Consider the following 15511-nt stretch of genomic DNA (forward strand, 5'->3'; position numbering starts at 1 on the left):
TTTGAGAAGCACTGGAGTAAGGAATTAGAGTCTCAGCATGGCACAAGCCGTAATTGAAAGACTTAGACATCATTTTCAGTTGATGAAAAAGACAGCGCTCGAACTGTCGTATAATTATGAAAAATTGTTGATCATTTTGATGATTTTTACATTATCCCGTGTTACGTTCTATCGCTGCCTGTTAAATGACAGGAACGTGTACATGTACTATGTGTGTTTGAGGAAGAGAGAGTACATGCGTGTATGTGTGTGCATGTGGACGATATAAGTGAGTGTGTGCTTGGCTATGGGGGGACATGCGTGTGTGTTTGTGTGTGTGTGTGTGTGTGTGTGTGGTTGGGTAGTTTGCCTGGGAAGAATGAGGTAAGTCATCTCTGAAATCCACATATCTAGGAAGGCTTGATTTTCACTATCTAGATGTCAACCATTTAACATTTACCACACACCATGCATGTACATTGATGATGTATGTGCCATGACGTATCACCATTAATTAAAGTGCTGGCCACATAATATGCTGATCCCTAGACCTCTCTGTGTGATGTGCTCAGTGTGCAGCCGTGAGTAGCACTCATTTCTCGCCTATTGATTTAGAATAGAACCAGCAGCTCTAAATGTGACAAGAGCTCTATTGTTGCTGTAAATGAACTGTGCTTATGGCACACATATTTTTCTGGCCTCCCACAGCTACTGTTTTCATCCACCCATGGCATGTTCTCACAAGCTACATTTCAACTTTATGTTCTTCCAAGTGAAAGTCAAATCAATACAACTTAAGTGGCCATCTTAAAAGACTCCATTTCATCTGCCTGTTTTGAGGTCCTCCAATAAATGAACACTGATTGTATTTGCTGTTAATGGTTCAAGTGAAATAGCCGCCCATTCAGTATTCTTTTATTTTTTATTTATTATGCATTGCTGTCACCTATCCTTGAACCAGCGAGCGTAAACAAAACCTGGGATGAATTGTGTCAGCTTTTGCTTGGACAGGTAGCAGCAACCCATATAGAAAACCCCTCATCTGTGGCCTAACAATCCATTATCATTATAAAGCATCCAAGCAACCCAGCTCTTCCCCAGCAGGATGCACATATACAATCACACTCAGCGCCAGTATCACACACACACACACACACACACACACCCACTCACACAATTGCTGTAATTGCGCCTTTATTAGTCTCCCATTCACACTTTTTACAACCCCACGCAAAGAGCAGCCTGCCTCTCCCAAAATGGCCTCTAAAAGCATTGGGCTGTTATAAACAAGACCCTTCAGTGCCATTAGACTGAGTGGCTGGGGGGAAGCAGACGGAGCACTGCGCTGCCAACATGTTCAGTAAAGTCAATTAGTGTACTTCATTAGAGTGTAGTGAACTTGTAGAGAGGCTGCAACCTGATGAACTCTGGTAATGAATGTTTCTTCTTTTAGACATCTCAGTATGACTTTTAATAGCATTTCAAATCCCTCGCTGTGCAGGGAAAGTATCAGCAATGCAAAGGTTTTTTTTTTGCAATATTGCATGATGGGAGACACCTGCCCTTAATAGGAACATTTTGCAAAATAGATGAAATGAGCAAGCCGACACAGAGTTAAAGATCAACAAACTCTTATTAAAGGTGCAGATTCCTGGTCAGGCTATCTGTGGAGGTTCAGGCAGGCAAAAATAACATGTCTGACTGTAGTGATTTGCGTAGACTTGCTGCGTTGAGTGAGACGCTTCCCTCTTCCCACATTTTGATAGTATCTGGGATTTATTTCTTAGAAACGGAAAGGCTAAGTGTTTCATTAGGGACTCGTCGTGGTTCTGCTTCTGTGGGAGACGTTTTAGAACGGCGGGGGCAGACGGGCGACGCGGAAACGAAGCAGAAAAACACAAACAGATGTAGGACAGACACACGGACCAGCACGCGAAGCACATGCACGGGCGTAAACACGCAAGTGCACACACGCATAGGCATGCACATTCACACGCTCACGATTGTATTTATGCAAGGGGCTGATTTTAATTACAGAAATAACAGGGCGGTGACTCTTTTATGCATGCATATTTTCTCACAGTAGCCTGATAACCATAAACAAATCATTATAAATACAATTATTTATCCCTGTAGTATCAAGAGCGTGTCTTGGAGGCCTTCCTGCAATGTACTTGTTGAACGCTTTACCATATAACTAACATTTAGACTAACTTCCCACAACTTGCTGCAGAGGTTAAGACGCCTGCTTCTGGAACCACATGTTCACTTGGCTGACCGAGGATTAAATCCCACCGGAGCCTCCTCTCCTCTGTTGCCTTTACTTTGCAGAGTTGCAGCCTTCCTGTTGCCTCGGCAAAGAAAACACACCGAGGGAAGTGAGACAAGAGTGAGACCTGAACATGTGGGTGAACAGTGGCGTCCGTTGCACTTTCTCCCGGGAAGCACAGGCCAGATGAGAAGCAGCTGCCAAAGACGAACACGACTGGAGGCTTGGAGCCAGCCCTTTGTTACTCATCATAAATGTCACCACTTCATGTATTATGTAACCTCTTAGAATTTCCCAACTTGGCATCATCATTTGACGGGGCTTGAAAATGATCTGAAAGAGGACGTTGATAGGCAATGACATAAATAGAACAGCTAAATCAAAGCAGTCTCACTCTCTCTCTCTCTCTCTCTCTCTCTCTCTCTCTCTGTCTGTTTTTTTTTCTCTGATGATGCCACTCTGACAGAGAAGTGGAAATTCAAACAACAGCTACCTGAGATGGCCACCCGCTTAGTGCGCCGCCGCCCCCACGCCGAGCAGCTCCGAATCTCCAAGTGCTCGAAATCCACCTCTGCCTCTTCTTCAGAGCGTTTCATAACATTGCGTAGTATTTCTCACTGCCAGGGCGCTTCTAGTGAAGTCTGTCTGGGGGCCTCCTGTGGAGCTGCCTGCCCACCGCCTCCATTTTTAGGTGCACTTGGTGTTCTTGAAGTGGAAAAACAAACGGCTTTCTCCCTGGCTGTTTCTGTCTGCCAACACAGACTGGGCAGCATCCCACCCACTAGTGCTGCTTGCCATTTGTCAGAGCGGTTCAGAATGTTTGACCTTGCTGCATGCCAGATAATGTAACTTGACATTGACTTTCGCTGCTCCAATGCCTCCCGTTCTCCACCACTGAGACACTAACATACCTATTTAGTAATGTAGAGAAGATGGGTTTGTTATCTCGCTCATTTTCTTAACAAAATACTCAGTGTTCTTTGGGATTTAGCACAAGATGAGAAGGCAGTATTTACAGGCAGCGGATTCTAGAGCATTCTGATGAAAGCTTTTTCCCCCTCAAGAGGAATGAAAGCGAGACACGTGGGAGTTCATCTGATGTCTGTCTGGTTTTTGAAGAATTCTGAATGTGTCACAGCCTCCACCAAGCAGCGGCAGCAGCAGCAGCAGAAATTAACATAGCTATTTTGATTGGCATGCCGGCAATAAAGAGAAAGACGGTTTTGCCATCCAAACCATTGTTTGATCAAATGTCTGTTGCGCTGCAGAATCTGCATATGCTCCGGATTAAAGTTCCTTTCCCAAAGAAATGAAAATGAGAGGAGTTCCTCTAGTCGGTGGAGTGGATGTAGCCTGAGGAGGTCATGATGTCTGTCTGTGGTTTTAGAGGAGTTTTGGAGGAGCGTATGGGGTGATGTGCTGAATGTGTCACAGCCTCCGCTCACCAGGAGCAGCGGGGGAAACTCAGTCTGCATTCTGATTTCAGGGGCAGACGAGGCATGTTAGGTCTGGCTTGGAAACTAAACAGTACCCTCTATTGGATGACATGGAGATTGCGCGTGGTGGTGCCTGACCCCGGCAGAGAGGACATGCCTATTGGTGATGCTGCTGCTGTTGCTCCACCGCCGGAGTCTAGACACTGTGCTCCATCTGTGAACTTTCAATCCTCTCCAACTGCTTCAGAGTGTTCCCCCCGCTCACAACTTTAGCACTCTCCGTGTGTTTTCCATTTGCATAAATGTCCCAAACGCCGTCAATGAAATCTGAAATAAGCATCACCGTGTGTGCTGAACGCTTAAGTGCTCCAGCAAGTTCTGGCTGAAACTTCTAATTGTCTTTCTTGGTAGCATGATGACTCGGGAGTGTTATGGAAATTAGCCTTCGCCGTCACCTCAAGCTCATCATAATGGTAGGTTGAAAAGAGGAAAGAAAGAACAATTAGTTTGATTTGTTATGCGCTACCGCCGAGCAAAGTTTCACTTCTGCTCCTTTTGAACGCTCCTCTCTTGGGTCAGGAGGCGAAGCATGAAACTCAAACATTATGGAGCTGTAACTACAAACAGCGGTTTTCAAAGTGGGGTCCAGGGGCCACTAGGGGCCCTTGAGGGGGCTCCAGGGGGGTCACCAGCGAAATGAGGGAGAGTTTCATTTCATAGTTATTTTACTGGCTATTTTGATCAAAGGTTTCACTCTCCTCACTGCAGTTATCACCCCAGCCTCAGTAAAGACTATTATAATTATGTACCAAGCCATATCTAACAACAGTCTTCTCAGATTACGTTCCTTAGGGAAAAATATGTACAATCTTGTCAAATGGTGGGCCCAGTGGTCTAATGCAAATCTACATGGGGGGTCCTTGCTATGAAAACATTTGGGAGCCGCTGAAGTAGAATAAACGAGGCATACAGGCAGTGTGACAAAGAATGTAAAGCTTGGAAAAGGTTCTCAGTACATGTAAAAACAAATAAGGGAACTGTACAAAGGCTCCACTAAATATCTTTCAAAAAACATCAGCATCAGCAGATTCAAACGCCTTAACGCCAAGCATGTTTCAAATGAGAACAGCTTTAAACACATCTGCGACCATGAGATAACGATGTCATGTGTGACAGTATTGCGGTATGCGATTAGTGACCAGATGAATTTCGATTTCATCCCAGCATGATTTACAACACTGTGCCAAAAACAAAAATCCACAGCTTTTTACAACCAAATTTAGAGGATGCAGAAACACCAGTTAATCATTTGACAGTAAAAACACTAACATAAAAAAAAAAAATCCCCTTCCTTGTTGATTGCTCTACTTCATGCTCCCTTGTTGAGTATCACAATCAAAAAAATGCAGAAATTTGGCATGTAATAAAGAGGTGTGCTGCGCTTTCAGTGTTTTCTTGGCGGTGTTTTTTGTTTCTCGGGGAGGCCAGAGGGTAATAAGCTTTTCTCAGTGTAGATCTGACAATAGAACTTCTTAGATATTTACCTTTCTAGAATTTATCCCCAACTAATGAATCCGGCTCCCCGAGGCTCAAGGCATGGAAGACGACTCAGAAGTAACGTAGAGCACAAAGCAACAGCCCAGCAGTGTGTAAACAACAGCGCATCTTGCAATTTCACACTTGTAAATGGTACTTGGGCAGTAGAACTCCACAGTACACAAGAAATGACAGGTAAATTCAGGAGTACATCAGATCCAGTGTAAACTCTCTAAGTCGTATTGAGCGTATAAAGAGGATATTGAGTCAACTGACCACTGATGCCAGCGTGAAACTTAAGTCACCACCAGTGTGCCTACTCTCCCCATAATATCCTCTGTCATTCATGAAGCTGGGATCAAATTAAGATTCATTTGATGCTGAGCTGCTTTTAATTCCCCTGTTGACCTGGCATTTATTTCCCTGGAGACAAGTCTTCAAAGACTACAGTTTAAATAGTGCCTCCTGCTGAAGGCTGCTTGGATTTATGCAATCCACTTTTTATTTCCTCAGAGAGCCTGGGCAAATTTCAGCAGCCAAGCAGTAGTAGACAGTCTTGTAAGCCGACCTTCAACAGCACCTTTCAGGGCCTCGGTGTCGAGACATGGCAACATGAGAAGATCTGTATATTTAGTCTGAAAAGGTTGGATCCTCAGTACGTTTTGGTTCTCATGGGAGGACAAGGTGCCCAAAATGGATTTAGTCAAATACACAAGCCCATCAAAATGGGTGAGCTTCTGCACAAGAGGCTTGCCAACACACAACATCAGTTGAAAAGCCCCATTACACTGTTGGTACCTTGTCAACATTTTGGGAAATAATTTGTTTGTGCACATCAAAACTAGTAGCAGCATGAAGCAGGCTAACCAAATGAGCATTTAAGCATTTTAGCCAAGTGGCTTCAGACACATTTTCAGGAACAATTACATTAATGGAAGTATGAATGTGGACAATATAATCAGAGACATTCAGGAGGGACATTACATAATGCAAGAGGTGATCTGATACGTTCAAAGGCTACCTCAGTAAATAGATGAGATGCCTCCTGGGCAAATAAGCAAGACCACAACGCATAAAAATGTTAACATTTATTGCTGTTTCTGAATACCGCATTGAAAGCAAATGCATTCAGAGTATACACAGAAATTATACAATTATATATGGTTTCACAAAGGCAGTGAACACATACTGTATTACAATCTACAAAAATCTACTTTACAGAAATTTAAAATTCTAAATATCAAAAAGTACAGCTGCAGAAACAGGTGTAGAACTGTTACCAGTAACTGCTCTGGATATCGGTCTGTGAAACAACATGGTGACATCACGATACAAAGAAAGCGGAAGTCATCTTTGTACTTACAGCTGGTTTTGGAAACTAGAACTGGCAGACAGAACAAAAAACATACTCCAAAATAGGTTGAAATGATCATATAAATTATGGTGGTTCTGTGCATCCAAAATATATAATTTTACATAGGACGCCTCTACAAGGTAGCATGTCAGAATTCTTCAGTGGGGTTGGTAGTGTATCATAGCAAAAGATGGTTAAAAAGAATATAAGACACAATGGAGAAAACTACTTCTATGTCTCCCATCTCACAAGGAAATGGACAAGTAATATTAATATAAAAAAAAAAAAAGATAAAATTTTCTTAACAGCCGTGGTGGCACTTGAGCAACAACATAGTGGTGGTTCGGTGTTGGGGGGCTGAACATTTTTAGATGTGCTTGAGTCAAAAACAGAAATGGTGTTAGTAGCTCATTCATGTCCAGAACAGCTGCATAAATAATTAGTGGCTGGTGTGGCTTTGTTCTGACCCTGATGGTGTGGAGCTGATAACCACTGGGGCTAGGGGGTACAAAACTTAGACCTCTACCTTTTCTGTCAAGATGTACAAATGGTTGAAGTGGATGGGGAAAAGTGAAAGAACCAGAACACAGCATCCTAACAACCCCATCTAGAAAAAAAAACTATATTCAAGAAATTCCAAGGCTGCTGAAACCAATCCCTTTGGAAACCGACAAGTCTTCAGGGAAATTCAAAAATAATCATAGAGGATAAGAGTAACAATAAAATATTCCAGTTTTAAAAAAACTTCAAATGAAAATTTATTTGTATGCCCACATCAATGCCAGGTAGCCATTTTGGAGGAGTGTCCAAAAGCGAGACAAGGCGTTCATCTTGAGTACGAGGTGCAGTTCTCCTCGTCCCCAGTGACAGTCAAGCTGGATTCAAGGACAAGTTGTTTTATGGTCACAGATGGCTGCAGGAGGCCTTCAGTCTAGTCCTGCTCCATGGGCTCCTCACTGGTCCCAGTGTTCAAGCTGGCACTTTCCACAGCGCCCTCTGTAGGGGGCTCAGTCGTACTGCTGGAGGGAGCGGGGGCTATGTCTTCTCGGGCCGCTGCTGCACTCTCCTCTGTGCTACTGCTGCTACCACTGCTACTGCTGCTGCTGCTACTGCTGCTGCTGACTGGGTCGCTGTTGCTCTCCTCACTGTCCCTGCTGGTCTCGGGGCTCTCCAGTACGCCAGTGGGGGCCTGTTGCTCCGTCTGGTCCATGTCGCTGCCCTCCTCCTGGGAGCCGCATGGCACCTCCCTCTCGGCGTGCTCCGCCTCCTGGCCCGGGCCCGCAGACACCTCGGCCTGCGTGCTGCTTGTCGGCTCTGTGGGGAAATGGATGGAGAAAAACAAGTTAAAACTAAAACACCAAGCCCAGAGATGGTGGAATGGTTAAAGCCCAGGTCAGCCTGCAAATCATCCAGTGTCCTAGCCTCGAGAAACCACTGTCGTAATCCTGCTGGTCTAGTACTGAATCCCTTGATTTGTAAGGGACTGGCGAAAACATTTTGCCTGTCTTAGAATAAATACTGCTTGTACGTATCGTCACTGTCGAGTGCGACCCCATTCTTTCAAAGGAGCACTGTAAATGAAATAGTACTGAATCCCGCCAGAACCTTCTCTCCTGTTTCCCCCTCAGTCTTAACTGTCTTGATGAAAAGAAAAAAATGGGAGGATTGCCCACTCGCCATTAGATGGTGAAAAATAACTTCAAGGGGCTGCTTAGTGCATGAGCCCATGAGAGTTATGGAGACAACCAAACCATAAACTTAAGACTGGAATCTGTTCTTTCGAGTTCAGCTTTGATCATTTAGCCTCAAACCATCATCCTGTCGTACTATATACATACACTCCCAATAGTGAGAAAATGTCAAGAAAGGAATAAAATAAAAAGTGTGAAATTAGGATTCTTACAATAAAGTTACGGCCTTTACTTTTAATGCTTTGAGCCACAAGATTTATTACTACATCTTAGTTAAGATTTTCACACCTAGTTGGTTTAGAGTAGTTACTTGAAACCCTGGAGTTGTTTCCCCTTTAGTTTGGTTCATTTGGCCATATGAGAAAACAGAAAATGCACTCAATCAGACAAAGACCTTGTTGAGAGGGTGGTCTCCGTGCATTTCCAAACCAACCCTGGAGAGCATTGTTTGGAGTGACAACGTGGTCCCACCCAACTACAGGAAGCACTGTGCATTAAGCAGCTGTAAATTATGGGCTAAGGACAAGTTTTACCCTGCAAGAAAGTCCTTTCCCGCATCAAACTTCTGACCAATGAAGGAAATTATCACTCTTTTTAATGGTTTTTGATAATACATTATGTTTCACTTGATTTTTGTCACCAAACGGCACCAAACCAAAGTGTAAATACCACAAAGACACACCATGTCCCCTGATTCAAGCCAAAGGAAACTGACTATGGGTTTGTAAATGCCCTAAAATGCAGCTTTTTCTAGACTAAATTTTCCTGATTAGCACCTCCACTTCTTTCTGGCGTATGCAATGTGTCTGATGTGCTAATCACAACAATGATGATGATGCAGTAGGCAGAAGAAATAGCACAGTTTGCAAGTGATAGGCTGCTTGTGAAAATGTCAAAATCATCTGACTTGTCTCAGTTGTTCAGCTCTCAAACAAAAAGAGAAAGTCAGGCAACCACTACACAGTCACCTACATGCAGGCATCAGACAAACATCAGTAGGCTTTATCGGAATTTGCATAAGATCCAAGTGAAAGGGGCAAATGTAACAGTTCAGCACTGAATTGAGACTGAAATATAGCCTTAATAACTTTAGGTCAAAGACAGGGCTGGGTAACTAAGATAGGTACTTTTATTGGCACCAACGGAATCAGGTCGGTACTACAGTAGTACTGAAACATGTTGAGGTAAATGGAGCCAATTTTGATGATTGTCTCTGTTTCAATCTACCTAGCTTGCACCGATTTAAATACGCAGGGCCCAATTTTATAGCTTCATTGCCTAGCCTAGCCCGACGAGTCAGACCCATGGAATGCTACGCCAGCTACGCCTCTCATTGGGTCTGACATCTACGCACTGGCTAATTACAAAATGCGTCTCTCTTATAGAGTTACTTTGACTTACCTGGATGGTGTTTGTGGGTCTTGTCGCTCTCCCGCAATGTATTAATGATGATGTAAAAACAATAACGTATGGAAAAAGGCTGATTTTCTACATCTCTGTACTAGCCAAGATCTTTACCCAGTGTACTTTATCTTCTGTATGGAAGCTGAACTTCAAAATTAAAGCTCCGCATACCCCGCATACACTTGCACTTTGCAAACTAGTCCCTACAATAAAGTCGATTGGCTCATGAAAAGTACCGAAAAAAGTATTCATTAGGCATCGGTTTTGAAATCAAGGTAGCAGAACCAGTACCGAAAAATTTAAAATGCTACCCAGCCCTAATCAAATCATTTATAGCTGAATTTGATGCATAATTTTATCCAAAATGTGTTGGACAATTGTAATAATGTACCGTGACTGCATTTTCCGTATAGGTGACCCCAGTAGGAAGTGAACCCTTAACTTTGTCAATGTTAATTCCAAGCATGTACCGTGACTGCATTTTCCGTATAGGTGACCCCAGTAGGAAGTGAACCCTTAACTTTGTCAATGCTAATTCCAAGCTCTGCCAACTGAGCTACATAGGACCATGGTAAAAATGCTGCCAATTAGCTTAATATTTCTTAAAAACCCTACCTTGGTCTTCCACGGTGGGAGCACTGCTGGAGGCTTCATTCTCCTCGCTGTCGTTGGCTTTCTCCTCGTTCTCCTGGACCATGGCTTCTGCCTCTTTTGAGAGGCAGGTAGCGTGCAGAGGTCTTAGTGTGTCTACCTCCTGCTCCTCCTCTTCATCCTCATCATCCTCCTCCTCCTCATCCTCGTCCTTGTTGAACTTGAGTCTCTTCACCTCATGCTGCTCAGCCTCCATGTCCTCCTCCTCGTCCTCGTCCTGGTGCTTGTTCTTCACCGAGCTTCCCAGGGTAGCCCCTGATGCCGAAACCTCACTGACAGAAAAACAAGATATAGCGAGAGGAGATAAAAATCTGATTAGCATTGGTTTATGTAAGATAGACATGGAGCATGGATTTTTGATCATGCAATGACTTCTGACATACTCAGACTCTTTGTCACTTTCTTGCTCTGTGATAGGGTCTTTGTTGTCTGTACTGTCTGGCAGACCATTTGCTGCTAGTGAGCTGGCCAGAGACACCTTTGGTCGGTTCAGCGGCCGGGGGGTTCCTGGGCCATTCACTTTCCTAAGATAAAGCCAACAAAATAAAGGCAAAATGAGTGAAAAAGCAAATTAGCAAACTATGAGAAGAAACTATGTGAATAAAAATACCATCTGATGCAATTTAATCATTATAGAATTTAGGATCAAGGACTGAATCTGTCCCCAGTATAACCTCTCTGTAAAAGCGGATGTGTTCCCTGGAAGCATCACTCCATTCATTCTATTGACGCCACTGCATCCATTTTTCCTGCACAAGACAGTTCAGAAAAAACAGAATGTCTTAATCCAGCAGACACCATTCTTATAGTTCAGTAGAGACTAGGGCTGCAACTAACGATTATTTTCATTGTCGATTATTTTCTCGATTAATCGATTAGTTGTTTGGTCTATAAAATGTCAGAAAATGGTGAAAAATGGCGATCGGTGTTTCCCAAAGCCCAAGATGACGTCCTCAAATGTCTTGTTTTGTTCACAACCCAAAGATATTCAGTTTAGTCAGAGGAGTAAAGAAACCAGAAAATATTCACATTTAAGAAGCTGGAATCAGAGAATTCTGACTTATTTTTCTTAAAAAATTACTCAAAATAGTTGGCGATTAATTTAATAGTTGACAACTAATCGATTAATCGTTGCAGCTCTAGTAGAGACAAGGTTAATTTGGACACCATACTTACTCTGAGGTTGGATGCACACAGCTCACCACCATTACATTCTAGAGGGAAACAAATATTTCCAATTGAGTGACATAGGTCTGGAGTTTGAGCAGGTTGACAACTTGAGAATGGAAAAACGGCCATCCTGCTCAACACTTACCTTCTCCACCCCTCGGAGGAACTTATCTGTTCCTGTGTAGTTCCTCTTGGGCTCTGTGAGCAGCTCGCACAAGCGCTGGATTGTAAACGGGATTCTGAAACAAGAAAAAGAGCAACAGAAAACATTTGTCATTTAGAAAGGCATTTAGTGTCTATTGCCCTCTTGCTGCTCTAAAAATTAGCCCCAACATTCTGCTTCATCCTATCATTTGGTACGGGTGGCGAGTACTCTGGCTTGGCTCTCCGCTAAAATGAGAGGAAAAGTGACAGCAGACTGTAAAGTAGGATAACAGGGTATACCGGTACTACGTAAGTACCACGGGCGGTACCAAATTTTTAAAAAGGTACTATACCAGCATTTTGCACAAATTACCTACTTTCTGAATGCCATCCAACAGAACATAAAGACTGTGCCTTTAAGGATTCAAGGGAACGGTGATCTGGTGGGTGTGCCTAGAAGCCTGTGTGTGTGGAAGTGTGAGAGCTAGCTGCGTAGCTCAAAGAAAGAGAGAAAAGGTTGTAAAGGCAGCGGTTGATCACAATACCCGTCGCCAAATTGTAAAGAAGCAAGGCGCACTAAGTGAAATATGGCAGCATTTTGCCCATATTGCACCCATTTGTAAAAGATGTTTCAAAGTTTGTGTCAGCAAGGGAGGTAATGTGTAATTTAGCAAAGCATCTGTCTGACAACCAGCCTGGAATTCAAAGCCCAAGGTAGATAAGCGATAGATAGACGACAAAAGTTCAAAAGATCAAGGTATTTTTAAGGTTTAACAAGTGCAGAACTATTGTTCACAAAGCGCTCACACGCAAGTTAATTCAGACCACTTTCCCCCAGTCCCATTTGACAAACACAAACTAAATACAAACACACAAATTTCATTCACACTGGTTGAAGCCTGATCCTCCTTGTGATTCTGTAAAATTCTGGGGCAAAATATAATAATGTGCATTTGTGCACACAGTTTAAAGCTGCACAGTGTAGTTTTATGACAGAAATTCTAACCTTTGAACAGTCAAAGTAAGAGTGTGATACAGTATATCTTAAGTACTCAATATGAGAATTTATTCATGCTTCATAGGTGCCAAAAATTAACTAATAATAATAATAACAATAATAATAATAAGTAGTTAATAATAAGTGCATCAATTCCTCTGCCTGTCTGAGGAAGCGCTTACAAAATTGAAATGCGTTGCAAAGCTGCGTGTATTATAATAAGCCTTTTGTGTTCATTAATTGGGATATATATCTGGATGATGTATTCATTTGGGCCAGGGGGCCAGATCTAACCATACTATATGGGACACATGGAAAAGCTTCAGTAGATGGTGCTATTGTGTTAAGATGACAAAATCTGCAATAACAATAGCATTTCACGATAGTATCATATTATTGGAGGAAAACTGGTATGTCTATAATAATGATTATGTTATACATTATTGATCCCTGTAGAGGAAATTTTATTTGCCCCTTCCAGCAGGTCAAAGGTCAGGGTCAGCTAAAGAGCACCGACCCCTGGAGCTGATAGGGACTCAGTAACTTGCTCAAGGACACTTCAGCAGAACAAATGTTTGCTGACACAGGAGCTTGAACCTTCTTTTTGGTGACAGATGGTCTGTCTAACCATCAGGCCAGCCTGCCACTATCATACAGAATCAGACTGCTTTAGCTGGGTACCTACCCATTGTATCCCTTCACTATCTTCAGGATCCTCTCCTTCATATCCTCAAATGGAATTGACTCCACGTTGGGATTTGCGGGGCCTCTTTGCTCAGGCGCTGAGGCTCTGAAGTCATCCATCACTTTCTCCAATTTGAACAGGAAGTAGTTCTTAAACTGAGACCACTGAACCCTAGAGGAAAATGGTATGCTGGATAAGACTCGATGGACTGGAGCATAGCACATAGGAGCAGTGTTTCCTCTATATTCATTTAGCAGTGGTGTGTCACCACAGCAAAGAAATTAGCACCACTGCTAGAGAAATGTGAAATTAAAATTAGCATTAAAATTTCATTTCACAATACATACACACATATATATATATATACATACACTATATAGAAAAAACATTTTTAGCACTACAACCTCTACTTGAAACATAACCCAAACAGTGACAGATATGGGGCAAAACTAGAATTACCCCCTGCCCCCCCTCCCCCGAGCACCACAGCTGCATAAAATTACAGAGGAAACACTGTAAGAGTACTGGAGAAACCAGCAAAACTAGGCCACAGCATACCATGGTTGGAGGAGACAAATGCAAAGGATGTATTTGTAAAAAAAAAGACATGAAAATGCAATTACAGCGGCATCCTATTTGTATAAGCCATTCAGAGAAATGACAGCAATTTTACTGTAGACTAGAGAATGCATTAATGTATTGCACAGCTGCAATTAACATGAATGGTTTATAGCCAATTAACAGATCTCCATAGAAACATCATAACAAATTTGTATGTGCATGTGTGTTGGGGGAGGGGGGGGTTAATCCATGATATCAATATAATAAGCTCCGCTACATTATATGGATTTTACTTACAGGGTCTCTCCAGTCTTGGCAATATGGCATAGAAACTGCTCCAGAAGAGGAGAGGCCTCCTTCTTTCCTTTCTTATCAAAATCTGAGGAGAGCAAAAAAGTCACCGAGTGAGTAAACATATACTTGGGTTAGCTAGCTGGCCTGACCAGAGAAGGACGGGCTTTGACTGAACCTACTTGCAGTTTAGATAACAACTCTGTTATGAAGCGAAGATGCTTTGGCCACCTGCGTTGAAGAGTATCCATACCCAACTACATTAAGCTTGTTAGGAGCTCTGTGGACAATCTGGCTAATAGACTATCGCACTGGCCGATTAACGTTAGCTATTTACATAACTATGTGACAGGCTAGTGGATGTATAGCCGTTTAGCTAACTCGCTTGCTAGCTACAACTACATTAATTTGTAGCTATCTGCCTAGCACGAGAAGCTAAAGCAAATGGCTTAGCCGGCTAAGATTTGTTAGCATATGTATTAAACCAGACAGCCGGTAATACTGACCAATTGCCCAATCTCCAGCGAAGATTAACAGGGACGAGTTGCCAAATAGTGGGGGCAGATAGATTAAGTCTGGCAAGACTGATAAAGGAAAGCAGCACATTTCAGCTACTGTTAGCTTCCTAGCCTCGACAGCTAGCTAACCATTTCCGTGAGACTGCTTGTAACGTTAGCATTAGCCAGTTACTAAGTAGCTAGCTAGCTAACGATATTAGTTAGCGAGCTACACTCCGTGCATTTTGATAATGTAACCACCACATATAACAGGTGGTCTCAAGGAACTCAAAAACTGTCGAAATAAATTGAAGTGACCTTTGAGCGCTTCTTGAAGTGAGTCAATTTCCATCATGTCGTTGCCCTCTGTCAGTCTTGTGGATGTAAAAGGCAGACTGGCGGCTAGCTGCTGCTTAGCTGCGATATCACACCGTCAGAGAGGAAGGAGCATTTTAATATGGCGCCGTGAGGTCACTGCCTGTTCAGCAGCAGGCAGGAGAGACTGAATTCAACTAGGAAGCACAGAACGTGACTTTACGGAGATATTTTGTTGCTTTATTTTATTGCCACTATTTCTTCCTTTATTATCATTATTATCTTTTTTTTTTAATTATTGTTATTGGTAGTAGGCTAGTGGTAATACTTACTTGCATGTTCTTCAAAACTCTGTTCCAACTTTAAAACGCTTAAAAATCTGCGGATGTATTCCACCTTTTGACCGTCTTTATTAAAAATACGCTACTATACAGTCACTACAACAGGTGCTGGAGGCGACGGACTGATCATGAATTCAAAGAAAAAAAAATCCCATAGGCTAATGAACGGCAGGGAGTGAATTTAAAAAAA

At 42.7% G+C, this 15511-nt stretch overlaps 1 protein-coding gene across 2 annotated transcripts; it reads right to left on the reverse strand.

Annotated features, from left to right (window-relative positions):
• Window positions 1–6293: 6293 nt before the first annotated feature.
• On the reverse strand, window positions 6294–15123 carry ppp4r2b (protein phosphatase 4, regulatory subunit 2b). 2 transcript variants are annotated; one of them, XM_071520124.1, is made up of 10 exons: window positions 14984–15123; window positions 14175–14256; window positions 13317–13487; window positions 11636–11729; window positions 11497–11534; window positions 10995–11069; window positions 10704–10844; window positions 10285–10592; window positions 7664–7888; window positions 6294–7609 (listed from the first exon to the last, which is right to left on the reverse strand). In XM_071520124.1, the coding sequence occupies exons 1-10, from the start codon at window positions 15018–15020 to the stop codon at window positions 7506–7508; spliced, it is 1275 nt and encodes a 424-aa protein (XP_071376225.1). In that variant the 5' UTR covers window positions 15021–15123; the 3' UTR covers window positions 6294–7505. The 2 variants fall into 2 exon arrangements, with proteins under 2 accessions (XP_071376225.1, XP_071376223.1); XM_071520122.1 differs by having other exon boundaries at window positions 6294–7888.
• Window positions 15124–15511: the final 388 nt, after the last annotated feature.

The sequence above is a fragment of the Centroberyx affinis genome, unplaced genomic scaffold (assembly GCF_046629955.1).
Source record: "Centroberyx affinis isolate AG114_WGS23_722 - 3 ecotype Tasmania unplaced genomic scaffold, CSIRO-AGI_Caff_v1 ptg000771l_1, whole genome shotgun sequence".
Classification (NCBI taxonomy): Eukaryota; Metazoa; Chordata; class Actinopteri; order Beryciformes; family Berycidae; genus Centroberyx; species Centroberyx affinis.